Source organism: Coenobita brevimanus, chromosome 24 (assembly GCF_032717465.1).
Source record: "Coenobita brevimanus isolate Jiangsu-jjx chromosome 24, ASM3271746v2, whole genome shotgun sequence".
Classification (NCBI taxonomy): Eukaryota; Metazoa; Arthropoda; class Malacostraca; order Decapoda; family Coenobitidae; genus Coenobita; species Coenobita brevimanus.
Window position 1 is genome coordinate 1,658,968 of NC_136977.1, and position 12,878 is coordinate 1,671,845.

At 42.9% G+C, this 12,878-nt stretch overlaps 1 protein-coding gene across 2 annotated transcripts in view; it reads right to left on the bottom strand.

Annotated features, from left to right (window-relative positions):
* LOC145393466 (uncharacterized) overlaps positions 1-12,878 on the bottom strand; it is a 46,163-nt gene that overhangs the window by 19,589 nt on the left and 13,696 nt on the right. For both annotated transcript variants that reach the window (XM_080267569.1, XM_080267570.1), the window contains exons 5-12: positions 11,715-11,911; positions 10,525-10,694; positions 7,595-7,911; positions 4,910-5,089; positions 3,746-3,933; positions 2,586-2,759; positions 2,011-2,422; positions 791-1,043 (exon numbers count right to left, since the gene is read on the bottom strand). In XM_080267569.1, the coding sequence (XP_080123695.1) occupies positions 791-1,043; positions 2,011-2,422; positions 2,586-2,759; positions 3,746-3,933; positions 4,910-5,089; positions 7,595-7,911; positions 10,525-10,694; positions 11,715-11,911 (1,891 nt within the window). The remainder of the gene's footprint in view (positions 1-790; positions 1,044-2,010; positions 2,423-2,585; positions 2,760-3,745; positions 3,934-4,909; positions 5,090-7,594; positions 7,912-10,524; positions 10,695-11,714; positions 11,912-12,878) is intronic.

Below are 12,878 nucleotides of genomic sequence, written 5' to 3' on the forward strand. Positions count from 1 at the left end.
TATTTTTCAAAGAGGAGTTAGATACAGCCTTCAGTAATCCCTTCAATACAAGACACCTCCCCTAAGCTGAATAAAGTCATCTGGAGGTACCAGAGCAAGAGTAAACCAATAATGTACGCTGATGGGTAGAAAGGGTTAACTGTGTCACTTACAAGCTGCCAAAATGAGCCACTTGATCATAATTATCCTTTCCACACTTCCTGCCACACCAACAGCATCACCATCACCAACTTATACTTTTTTCCCACCCACAGATACATTAAGTCCTTGTTATTTATCGTGAATGAGTTCCAAAAGATTACACACTTCCCTACAAATGCCACTGTAACCTGAAGGAAACTGGCTTATCAGCATAAAAGGAGTACTGGAACATGAACAGGCAATTTTTGGTGTGTGATGTCTGTGCACTTAAATTCTTCAATCCAGTAACATCTTATGCTCTACTACCGTACTGTAACCACCAGATAATTTGGCTTTGTCACGACTTCAAACTGATGGCATCAGGCATAGTATTCACGAATCCCTTCACTACTAGAAGTCTGTCCAAGGCTGAATAAAATTGTCTGGTAGTAAAAATAATAAAATATGTCTTTGGATTCAAGAAGTTACAAGCAAAAATGAACATAAAAGAAAGGTAACACCATCATCATCATCATCATCCAAATCTCCTTTCTCATCCTAAGGTGAGGTGAGGTAGGGTCCAGAAAATTGGAAAAAGGGAACACACAGTACAAATAACAAGGGCTTACTGTACCATACAGGAACACAACATTATCATCCCAATTCGTACCTGTTTCCAGCGGCCTGACTGTTGCGTCCCGAACCTGCAGTTTGGACTCCTGGGGCACTGCTGGAGGCTGAGGAGGAGGCGGAGGAGGAGGAAGAAGTGGTGGAAGATGTGGATGTAGAGGAGGAGGAGGTTGTGGAGGAGGAGGTAGAGGCAGGTGTGGAGGTCGGCACAGCACCTCCAAGTCGAACTCCTAACTGGTTGGTGATTGAAGATACTATGTTCTGAATCAGTTCTGGTGGGGGTGCCGACCCTCCTGTGGAAGGACGAATGTTTATATAGTCAATCTGTTTTCATGTGAAGGAACTGGGTCACTCCTATTACCTATATACAGTACAAAGTTGTGGTTGCTTCAAATTAATGAGTCATGGTTATGAGGTAATGGTGAGTCTTCTTGGTTACTAGGCAAATCAACTCTCCAATCTGACTATACTTGGCCATTAACTGAACTAAGAGGGATTAGGGATAGTATACTCGGCACTGGCTACGACAGTATAGTACACTGAAAAACACTATGGGCAGAGATGGGTCATGTTTTATTCAATGTTTCACCAAGCAGGCTTCTTCAGGGCCAACACTCCTGAAGAAGCCTGCTAGCTGAACACTGAATAAATAAAGCAGGTTCTCTCTCTGCACTTGGTCTTTCTCTGCAGGGGTTAGGGATCTTTGTCAGGTTAGAAAAATGCACTACAATACAGTCTATGCATATAGCATACCAAATGACCAAAAAGAATTACATAGCACGGTACCACACAGTCTGGGACAAAAGTTCACCTATTACTTTGCTTCTACATCTCATTCTCCTCTGCTGGCAAAAATTTTCAACTTGAGATTTGTTATGTTTCTTCACCAATATGATTCATCAAGGTAAAAAGTGAAGCACATGACCCAAGTGTGAAGTAGATGCACTGAAATGGTAGGTGACCTTTTTCTCCTGACTGAACCCACAATTTATGTGCATCCACTCTCAGAAGTAACCCTTTCAGTATGATGGCATCTTTTACATTCTATTTTTGCTGCCTCCAGATTTATTTAGCCAATCTTACAGTTCTAAAATTTAAGGGTTAGAAATAGCTTTCAATACTCCCTCCACTAACAAGGGTGCTCTCCCAAGCTGAATAAACTCAACTACCAGTAGAAAGTAGAAAGAATAATACAAAACAAGTGTCATCATGGCTTAAGACAGCAACATCTGCATAAAAACTAAAGCACCAATTACTGACCTGTGGAGCCTCCCTCAGTAGACACGGAGTCTATGGTGATCCCATGTGGCCCCACCTCCATAAGCACCAAGTCCCCACCATCCACTGGGAACCCCTGCATCGACCCCAGGTTCAGCAGGGAGGCCAAATTGCGGGCTTGTGTGGCTGCACCAGAGGCAGGAGTGGATGGCGATGTGGTGGAAGGTGTGGCAGATGTGGCAGCGGGTGTGGCTGAGGTGGAGGAAGAAGGAGGCGGAGCAGAAGAACCAGATGTAGTGTAGAGGCCCGGGGTGGATGATGAGACTGTGGAGGAGGTGGGTGTGGTGGAGGACGGGGTGGATGAAGGGGTGCTTGATGGGGTGCCTGGCTGCAGACTGGTCCGGGTACTCAGGCCTCTAGATGGATCTGAACTGGTGGTTACGTTGATTTGGGCCTGTAACAAAAAAAAAAAGTCAAAAAGTATAGAGGGACTTGGAACATGAAAAATCAACAATTAAAGTTAGACCAACAATATGAAAAATTACACTGATTCAATTATATAGACACACCCATGGTCACAGACAGACAGGTGTAGCTACACAGAAAGACATAATTACCTGTACTAGAGCTGGCTGCTGTATGATGATGGGTCTGGCACGCAGCTGTCGAGGTGGTGAGCGTCGCAGGTCCACCATGATGTCACTGATAGCGTGCATTGCGTGTGACACAAAATGCAGCACCTCTGACACCCGCCATAGCAGCCACTGTTCTTGCATCAGCGTGGCTGCCTCCTGACAGCACAACCACGTGTAGTCATGATGGCATAGGTTAAATATCAAAAACTTTTCCATTATGTAAAAATATTCACATCTTTCAAATTCCATCCATCCATCCATCATCCAATCCTACATTGCCCCATGAGGAGCGTAGGAGCCCGGGGCTAGGCAGTTGGTCCTGACATTTACGATGAAAGTGACCAGCCTCACTCATCCCTGAGTGGCATTACATGAGCAATCAACCCCAACCACCCCTTGGATATAAACCTTCTCTGGCTCAATCCAACGGGAGTGCAATAATTACCCACTAAACCACCAGGCGCCAAAATCTGGTTATATGGTTACCACCCAGCGTAGTAAATGGTTTCCTGGTGTACAGGAAATTCAATCACCAATAAAGACTTTGCTGATCTCTAACATATTTCAAACTAATCTATAGAAAAACTGGGAAAAAAATCCATTCTGCATTTGTTTAGTAGCATTATCCAATAACAGATTATGACAGTTATGAGTCACTAAGCTCTATAAAAAACTGATATCAGTCTGGTTTCTTGTAAATTTAGAAGACTCAAGAGGATCTCCTCCTTCACAACCTATTTTGCACATTACACTTTACAATTCTCATTTCTGCTATTCATAGCTTTTTGATATAAACATGCCATACTTTTCAGCGTTAAGTAATGGATGAATATTATTGGATTCAATGCAGAAATGAACTACCAGTAGTCAATTTGTTTTACCTGACAAAAGATCCAAAACACCTTTTCAGCTTAGCTATGGCCAAAAGTAGTCAAAGTTGGAGGATAAATATGACTACTAACCTATATCTCATAACTATAGCTCATCAAAGTTAATGCAACTACAACTCGGTATTCAAGTCATGAAAGTGGGCCAGTTCCCTCAGACTAAAATAAACTGACTACTACAAGAAAAAGCTACTATGGTGCTTCCTTAACTGTCAAGAATAAGGAACTTAAATTAGGCTTCCTGAAGAAACTTACAGCCTCTGTGAAGGCAGGGTCGGTAGCCATGGCCCGGTGGTACAGAGCCAAGTAAGGCTGAAGGCGGCGCTGGACCTGTGAGTACTGGTCCAATACCTCCACCATTACACCACACCGAGGGTGCTCCAGACGCACATTGTTCATGGACCCTGCTACACCACCACCACCACCACCACTACTACCACCCTCTGTGAAAAAGAAGCCTAGATTATTACTCCACTCTGTTCAGGTACTACCCTATTTGTTTCGCTTTAATATGCACTAAAATTGACTTCACTGCACCCTGAATGCTGAGCTATAACAAGATTAACACAAAAACAGAGTGCTAATCATGAACGACTGTGGGGCCACAATACTGTCTATTCTGCCACCGAGATACAGGATATAAAATACAAAATGACAAATATCCCAGCCAAGTCAGAGAGAGAGAGAGAGAGAGAGAGAGAGAAAAAAAGACTACAAGCAGCCTGCACCTAACATGTCCACCTCCTGCACCTCACTGTCATCACAATCTTTCAAGATTCCCTCAACAAAAGATCTCTGGCCATCTTCCTGCAGTCCTTTGGGTTCACATCCAGATGAACCCACGGCAACAACAACTATCAATGCATACAAGTTGGTACATCTGGATACATCGCACCTATTGTGTATCCAATGAACTTAGGGATGAGTTAACCAAGTACACCATATAGCTAATTACCCCCAAACAGTTTCTGAAATGTGCTGGGAAGGATATAGCTTGGTCTTGGACTCAACCCATGGCAAGTTCCTGCTTTTGTAGTTGCTGCTTCTATGGCCCCACATTCACTTGACTGTGAACCTGGTGGACCGTAAACTGACACTGCCCATATATCACAGTCCACCACTCTCTTTTCAATGGATAAGGAGGAACCTGTGGGATGCTTGTATGATCAAGCACCTCATATGGTAAAAGTATTAACTTATTCAATATGGTGATGAATTTTTCATTTTGTTCCTGCTATCTTCATACCAACTTAGAGAACTCTAACATTTCACACTGGAGGGGTTGGATACTGCCTTCAGTCACCCCTTCACTACCATAGCTCTATTCTAAGGTCAATAAAATCATCAGGTGGTGACAAAAATAAATTGGAAATACATTACCAAAAAGGAGTTACTCTCCAATAATACATTCAAACTAACCTGAAGCAGAAGGTGCACCATCAGGGCTGGGTCTGTCCTGATCAGGGCGGTTGTTACTGGTGGCGGCTGAGTCAGCACTGGTGGTGGCAGCAGCTCGGGTGGCTGTCGTGCTGGAAGATGAGCTACTGCTGCTGCTGGTGCTGGTGCTGCTACTACCCTCCACACCTGAGGGCCGGGAGTCTGTAACAAGCCATAGGCGCTGGGTTAGAGTAAAGATATTTCTCTACTTATCCAGCCATCCATTTATCAATCATCCAAACCTTTATTGCCCCTTCAATAGAGTACTGTAGAGGCCTGAGACTAGAATACACTCTATGCATTTATGCAAGAGTGATCAGCCACTCACCACTGAGAGGCCTTATGTGAGCAAAAACCCCAAGTGCTCCTTTGATTTCAACCATTCTGGCCAAATCTGGTCTTACTAACACCAGTGGACCACCAAGTGTCTGAATAAAATCATCAGGCATTTAAAAAAGTAGGTGGTTAATACAGATTGGTAAGATGGTACACCATGCAATTAAATTTTTAAAATTATTTCCCTTCATTTAGTGTACAATACGAAGTGCCTCAACCTGACGAGTAACATCCGGTGCTACCTTTGCTGGCTTCCTTAATCCACACAGTTCTACACAAATGAGTGAATTTCCAGCCCCCCAGATTCATTTGTCCGTATCTGAACATAAAAGTTCCACCATCAGCAGCTGAGTGGCCTACAAATTTAAAAAATTGGTTGGGTGGCCAGCCAGCCCCTCTGCCCACACGCAGGTAATGGACCAAACCCACAAGCTGGGCAAAAATGGCTGTCTGGCTCCCTACCAAACAGTCGAAGTCCCCCAGCTGCCCAGATCACTCGGAAAGTTCTGCCAGCACTCAAGTAATACAGGCCCGTAACCCATAAGCTCACCAAAATGGCTGTCCGGATTACTCGGATGCTAATGGCCACATGCAAGTAATGCAGACCCCAACCCACAACCTGAGCAAAATGGCTGCCCGGCTCCCTACCGAAAGGTCAAAGTACCCCGGCCACCCAAATCACTCAAAGTTCCACTAGCACTTGAGTAATACAGGTCCATTATCCACAAGCTGAGCAAAATGGCTGTCCAGCTCCTTACCGAATGGTCAAAGTCCCCTGGCTGCCCTCGCTTATCACCCCCAATCTCTCCTCCAGCCCCCTCCAAGCTCAGCGCTCCGAGGCATGTCTCCCTCCCCATCCACCTGCCCTCCCTCCCCTAACCCTGCTTAGTGTGCTGCCTGCCTACCACTACTCACCTCCCTGCATCACCACCAGTGGGTTTTTTAGTTTTTGGCAATTTAACTGAATAATTTTGGTCGTACCGAAATTCCGAAAACACCATGAGAAAGCTTGTGAAATTATGCATTTAAAGATAAGCTTAGCTCTTAAGGATTTTTGTTGTTTATGCACTGTTTTCTGAGTGTCTAGCATTATACTGAATATTCCCATGTGAGTTATGATGTCTACATGGCTGAAAGACCAAAGAAGACTGCCACAATTAGGTGGGGTACTGTGTATGTAGGTAGTGAAATTGTGGATTTTTATTGTTTATGCATTGTCTTCTTAGTGTCTACCATTAGACTGGATATTCCCATGTGTGTTTTGATGTCTACATAGCTGAAAGACCGAAGAACACTGCCACAATCAGGAGGGGTACACTACATATTGGTAGGGTATTTGTGGATCTTTGTTACTTATCCACTGTTTTCCTAGTGCATAGCATTATAATGGATATTACGTGTGTTTTGATGTGTAAATACAACTGAAAGACCGGATAACACTGCCACAAATAGAAAGGGTACAGTACATACAGACTGGGTATAGGTAGAGTATAGGTACAGTAGAGGATATTGCTCCATATCCAGATTACGTCCACATCCGGCTATGCCTTTGGCTCTATTACGTTGGATAATAGAGGGATTACTGGATACAGGTGCTGGAGCCTGGAATGTTTACTCCTAGCATGTTATTCAACTAAAAAATAACATCTAACAGTGAAAGCATTATACAGTAGTTTGTTTACATCAACTTGGCCCAGAGTTTTGTCCCCTTGTAGCTAATTAAACAAAGCACAATGGCAGAAAAAGAATGCAGTGGCTCTGTATCCTTTCCACAGAACTTCTTCATGACTAGCATCACATAATGGTGCTAACCTATTATTACTAATCAACAATCAAGAGGGAAACATGGCAATTTTAGGCCAAGTTAGAGTTTTAAGAAATAAAAAATAACTAAAAAATATATAGAAATTATCATCATCATGTTCTTCAGTGTAATATTCTTGTTATTCTCAAAACCAACAGACAATTTTATTAAGGCCCTTCATAGTGCTACATAGGATTAGTCTGGAGAGAGAGAGAGAGAGCAAATTAAATGAACTGAACAATAAGCATATATAGAGTAGGCATGCATATGACTGCCTCTCGAGTCAGCAACAAATTCAGCATCCTCCTTTGGTTCAAGATGGCTTGGTGAATAAAAATATTAGGTATATAAATCAAACCTCAAATAACTTTGTAGATAAGCTGAAAACATACAGGCTGTCTTCATTATAAGTAAACTTTTTTTTCTGACATATCATTTTACTCTCAAGTCCATAACAGATAATAAAGTTACAATGATCTTTCTGAAGAATCATCTGGTGTGACTGAGAGGCAGCAAACTGGTCTTACTTGTGATTCTGAGAGTCAGTGTGCGAACACTACCCGGAGGATAGCCAAGGGTGGGTCCACTACTGCTATTGGAGATAGAGTTGGAGGTGGTGGAGTTGTTGCTAGAGGTGGTGGAGGCTGGTGTAGGGGTAGGTGAGGGCCGAGTCGTGGGGGTGGAGGCACTGTTGGTGCCGCCTGGAGCACCACGAGCCAGGGAGGACAGTGCTGAGGCAACAGCAGCTGATGCAGCCTGGGCCAGACCTCCAGCCAGGCTCCCATTTATAGCACCCATCATTGGTGGCGGTGGTGGTGCGGGGATCAGTGTTGCTGGGTCCATGCTGAAAACATGACATTACAAATTCATCATCATCATCACCATCATCTGGACCTCCTTTCCTACCCTAGGGCAGGGCAGGGAGTAGCAACGTCCAGACAGCCCAATTATGCCCAATCCAATGGGCCACGCTTCCATTCACTCATCAATCACGCCCTCGGAATCCTGGCTCTATCCGATTACAAATTCAAATCAATCAAATCAAATGATGATATGCTTCCTCCTACAGAATCCCCAGATTCAGAGTGACCATGGTACAGTAGTTTTCTATGGACTGCAAACTAAAGTAAGCCCCAAAACCTGCTAATTACTTTGTAATTTGCTAATAATGTGCAACCATTTAATTATAAACTTTATCAACCAGAAATATTTTTCTCATTCAACAATGAGACGAAGTTGGATTCTGATAATAAGTAAAGAAAAACTATGATAAGGGGAAAAATATCAACAGAACATTCAGTGAAATAACCCAAACACTCCCATTATCATTCATGCCTGGCTGTTTCTCATAAACCACACCATATGCACATGTCCTTCTGGTATTTTTCAGTAAACATGGGCTTCTCATTAATCTGCCACATAGTCAAACATAATACATGGTCATTATTATAAGAAAAGAAGACATACCTTTCAGTCCTGGAGCAGGGATTTATCTTTTAAAAATAAATCATGATCATCTTTTAATATTCTAATCAAAATACAATTAATTCCATGCTCCCTCCCAAAGTACTCCCATACCAGGGTTGGCAATGGTACAGCTTCTTTTGTATCGGCTAGAAGCTTAACCAACCACCGTAATCAGCAATTACTTTCCAACAATTATTAAAAATTAGACAATAATGAGCCAAAGATGTGCAGTAAAATCTGTAATAAAGGAAGAGTCTCAGCTTAGGTGGTCTCATGGCTAACAGTCCTATGATCAAAAGCAACAGCACAGAGATTAATGGTAGGTGGAGGTGCTCACCATCCACTCACTCAATGTAGTGCTGCTATGGGTGTCCACCCTTTCCTCCCATCCATCTTTCCTCTTCTGTCTTTCTTTCCTTCACTTTCCTCTTTCTTCTGCCTATGGGTGACTTTACACTCCTTCTGTCTTTCTTTCCTTCATTCTTTCCCCTTCCTTCTGCCTATGGGTAACTATACACTGACAAGCCAAATGGTTTCCTGTACACCAGGAAACCATTTACTATGCTGGGTGGTAACCATATAACCAAATTATGGTACCTGGTGGTTAGTGGGTAATTAAGGTGCTCCAATCGGACTGAGCTTGCGCAGGTTTATATCCAAGGGGTGGTTGGGGTTTATTGCTCACGTAATGCAACTCAGGGATGAGTGAGGCTGGTCACTCTCATCTTAGAATGTCAGGACCAACTTGCCAAGCTCCGGGGTCCTATACTCCTCATGGGGTGATGTAGGATTGGATGATGGATGGATGGATGGATGAAAAAAAGAAGAAGTTCATTTCAAGATGCCTGGACACACTGCATTTGAGACTGAAGGTTACAGGTCACAGGCAGAATAAAACAGACAGAGGAGGAGAATTGCTGTGTACATGGATATCAGTTAACTCTTGCATTAGAGAAATGGACAGAAAAGGGGGGAGAGTTTGCTGCCAGATGTGTGCTATGTACCATGCATTAGGCAAAAGGATCTAAGCAGACAGTTCAGAAGGGCAGCGATCACTGAAGTAGTGACAGAAAGAGAGATAATGATGCAACAGTGCAGCAAAGAGATGGGAGCCAGTAGGAAGAGGTGATACAAAACACCTTTGACTCCTCCCTTTTGAAAAGAGCTGTATGCAGGGAGACCTCCCCACAAATGAGAGTTGTACTCAACAAAGGAATGAATAAAACCCCAATATAAAGTCAACACCCGTGCATGGGTAAAGAATGCATTTGGTCTGCTTAGCACACCTAATCTCTTGGAAGCAAGTTTTGCATGGGGTTAATATGACCTTTCCATAATAATAAATCCCAAGAGAATGAAACCCCAAACAGTTTCAAAGATGTTGCAAGACAGCGTTGGATATACAGTAGTTAAATATTAAAAGATATACTTGTGCAAGATTTTGATGGGTCAAAAGATGTAGGAACCTAATTCTGATGCACTGAAAAGGTTACTTTTACCCCAATCGGATATGAGCCAAGTCAGAAATAAGGCATGTCAAAGCCTCATCCAGGGTTTGTTGAAATAAATGCCGTGACGGACTCTACGAGAAGCTAGTGGAATGGTGAAGGGTGGAGTTGTCAGCATATGAATGGATAGGGTCTGATTTACCACTTTATGTTATTCATGAACAGAAGTAAGTCTGTGACAAGACAGAACCCTGAGGAATGATCAAAAGCCTTTGAGATGTAAGTGCAATAGCAAAACTTTTGCAAGTAAGTCCCCAAAGGAGAAATGGGCCACTCTCATAACTTGAATAATATGCCATTTAATAGATGCATGAAATTATGAGATAAGAATGAACCACCTTGGTTACTAGTCACACTAACCCACTTATCTGATAACATCTGGCCATCAAATGAGCTGAAAGAACTTTGGAATCTTTGTCAGGTTAGAAAAAAATTTATGTATTCTTGCAAAGTCAGAATACTTGTGCTACAGAGTCACTTACTTATTTAGAGCATCAATCTCTGAGTACAGGGCTTCCATATCCTCCGTCGGTGGGTCAGAACTGGCCACTGCCGGTGTTACCTCCGAGCCAATGTTGTTACCCTGGCTCTCTCCATTGACTGCTTCAGCATCGGTCTCCATCTCCCTCGTCTCTCTCCCAGATTCTGATGACTGAGATCATTGTTTGCAAAGTTAGTTCACCATCACCACTTAGTCTCCATCTCTCTCACCTATCTCCTTGACTTTGTCATTTGAGATTGTCTGCAAAATCATTTCACATGCAATGAATAACTCACCATCCACTCACTCAATGTAGTGCTGCTCTCGGGTGTCTGCCCTTTCCTCTCCTCCATCCTTCTTTCCTTCCATCCTCTTCTTTCTTTCCTTCATTCTTTCCTCGTCCTTCTGCCTACAGGTGACTTTACACTCCCTCTTTTGTCTTTCTTTCCTTGATTCTTTCCTCTTCCTCCCGCCTGTAGGTGACTCTACACTGAGTGACAAGCCAAATGGTTTCCTGTACAATAGGAAACCATTTACTACACCGGGTCGTAACCATATAACCAAATTATGGCGCCTGGTGGTTTTGTGGGTAATTAAGGCGCTCCAACCAGATTGAGTCTGTGTAGGTTCCTATCCAAGGAGTGGTTGGGGTTTATTGCCCACGTAATGCCACTCAGAGATGAGTGAGGCTGGTCACTCCCATCTGGAATGTCAGGACCAACTTGCCTAGCCCCTGGCTCCTACGCTCCTCAGGGGGAAACATAGGATTGGATGATGGATGGATGGATGGATAAAGGAAGTTTTCTCAATATCTGGGGAGGGGACAGTTCTGTAGTACTTCTTTCATCTACTCCCAACCCTACCAAAGGAGCTAGCTTAGCTTCAGCTTCCACCCCCCACCCCCCATCACAGGTCATATCACCTATATAACAGAATTCCTGTACACACTCCAAAGTTATATTTATCAAATCCATCCTCACACCTCAAGCTCTCTCTCCTTGTTAACACAATACATAGCACATTTAATTACAATAACAAAAGCAGAACAACGACTTAAAACTCGAAGATACTGTTCACAATTTTGAGCCGAATCCGATGTAAGACAACTATGACTAGAAAGAGGAGTAATTGTAATTTTGCAACTGTATTGCACACATCAACTAGCCTAAATGGGGTCAAAAGAAATCCAACCTGGTTTTGCTGCTGCGCAGTCTGTGAGTCAGTGGCTGATTCACCCTCAGCTGTGGATGGTGTTGCTGCTGTCGAGTTTGACTGGCCAAGGTGAAGGCGACGGTCGAGCTGGTCCAGGACAGCAGCAGCGCGGTCCAACATGCTGCGGGCCTGGTGGAGACGGACCCCAGAAGAGCTGGGACCCTGCGTTGGTGGAACTGGACCCCCATATCAACAAAAAGATGGTAAGAATACTTATTGCTTACAAAAATGAGACTAAATGATCGCAGTCAATTCATATTCACAAAAACATACAAATACAGTAAAAATAACAGTGAATTAGAGAAGTGCTGCACCTGTAATAACTAGAAAACTGTTCAGTTTAATATTTATGCAAAGAAATGATCAACCACAGCTGCACTGATACTGTAGATGCAAAGGGAAAATAATCATCATTCATATAATGCTTCATCTGGTTAATTTCAAGGTCCAAACAATAACAGGTTGAATTTTGGCACAAAAATGGACCCTCCTCACACAAGAAGGCTTGTGACAACACATGGCAGATGGATGTGGGGACAAACACATCTCTCCAGCCTGTTGTGTTCCAACTCTGGTCCAGTGATTTACTTGTCACCATTATTTATGATTTTTCATTTCCATCCACATGATAACCATACCAACAAGAAAGACAACTGAATATGCCTTCCAATGGCATTTATTTATTAAAAACTATTAACTGACTTTGTCAAACTTTTACAAATGTATGCACACCATCAGGCAAAAAGTATTAAGACAGTCTGCTTAAATATTTTTTTTTTTTCCCTTGTTGTTTGATGACATCACTTTCTGCCCACCAAAGATGAATTTCAAAGAGCAGCAACCTATTATTATTTCAACCTTGGTTCAACCCTTCACTACGATGAGGATTATCATTTCTGTCTTGCTACTGCTATTATATTCATTCTAAAGATCCCTCAAAATACATGGATAAGAAACTATCGTACTGACGGGGGTTAAGTAATAACAGGCTTACAGTATTAACATCATCTTACCATCTGATGTCGAAGATATGCCCTTCGGAGTATTCTAAACTGCTAAATATAACTTCAGGTGGAGGCAGCCATAAAATACAGTGCACACCTGGACAATGAATAAATACCTGGTAAATATGATGACTCCATT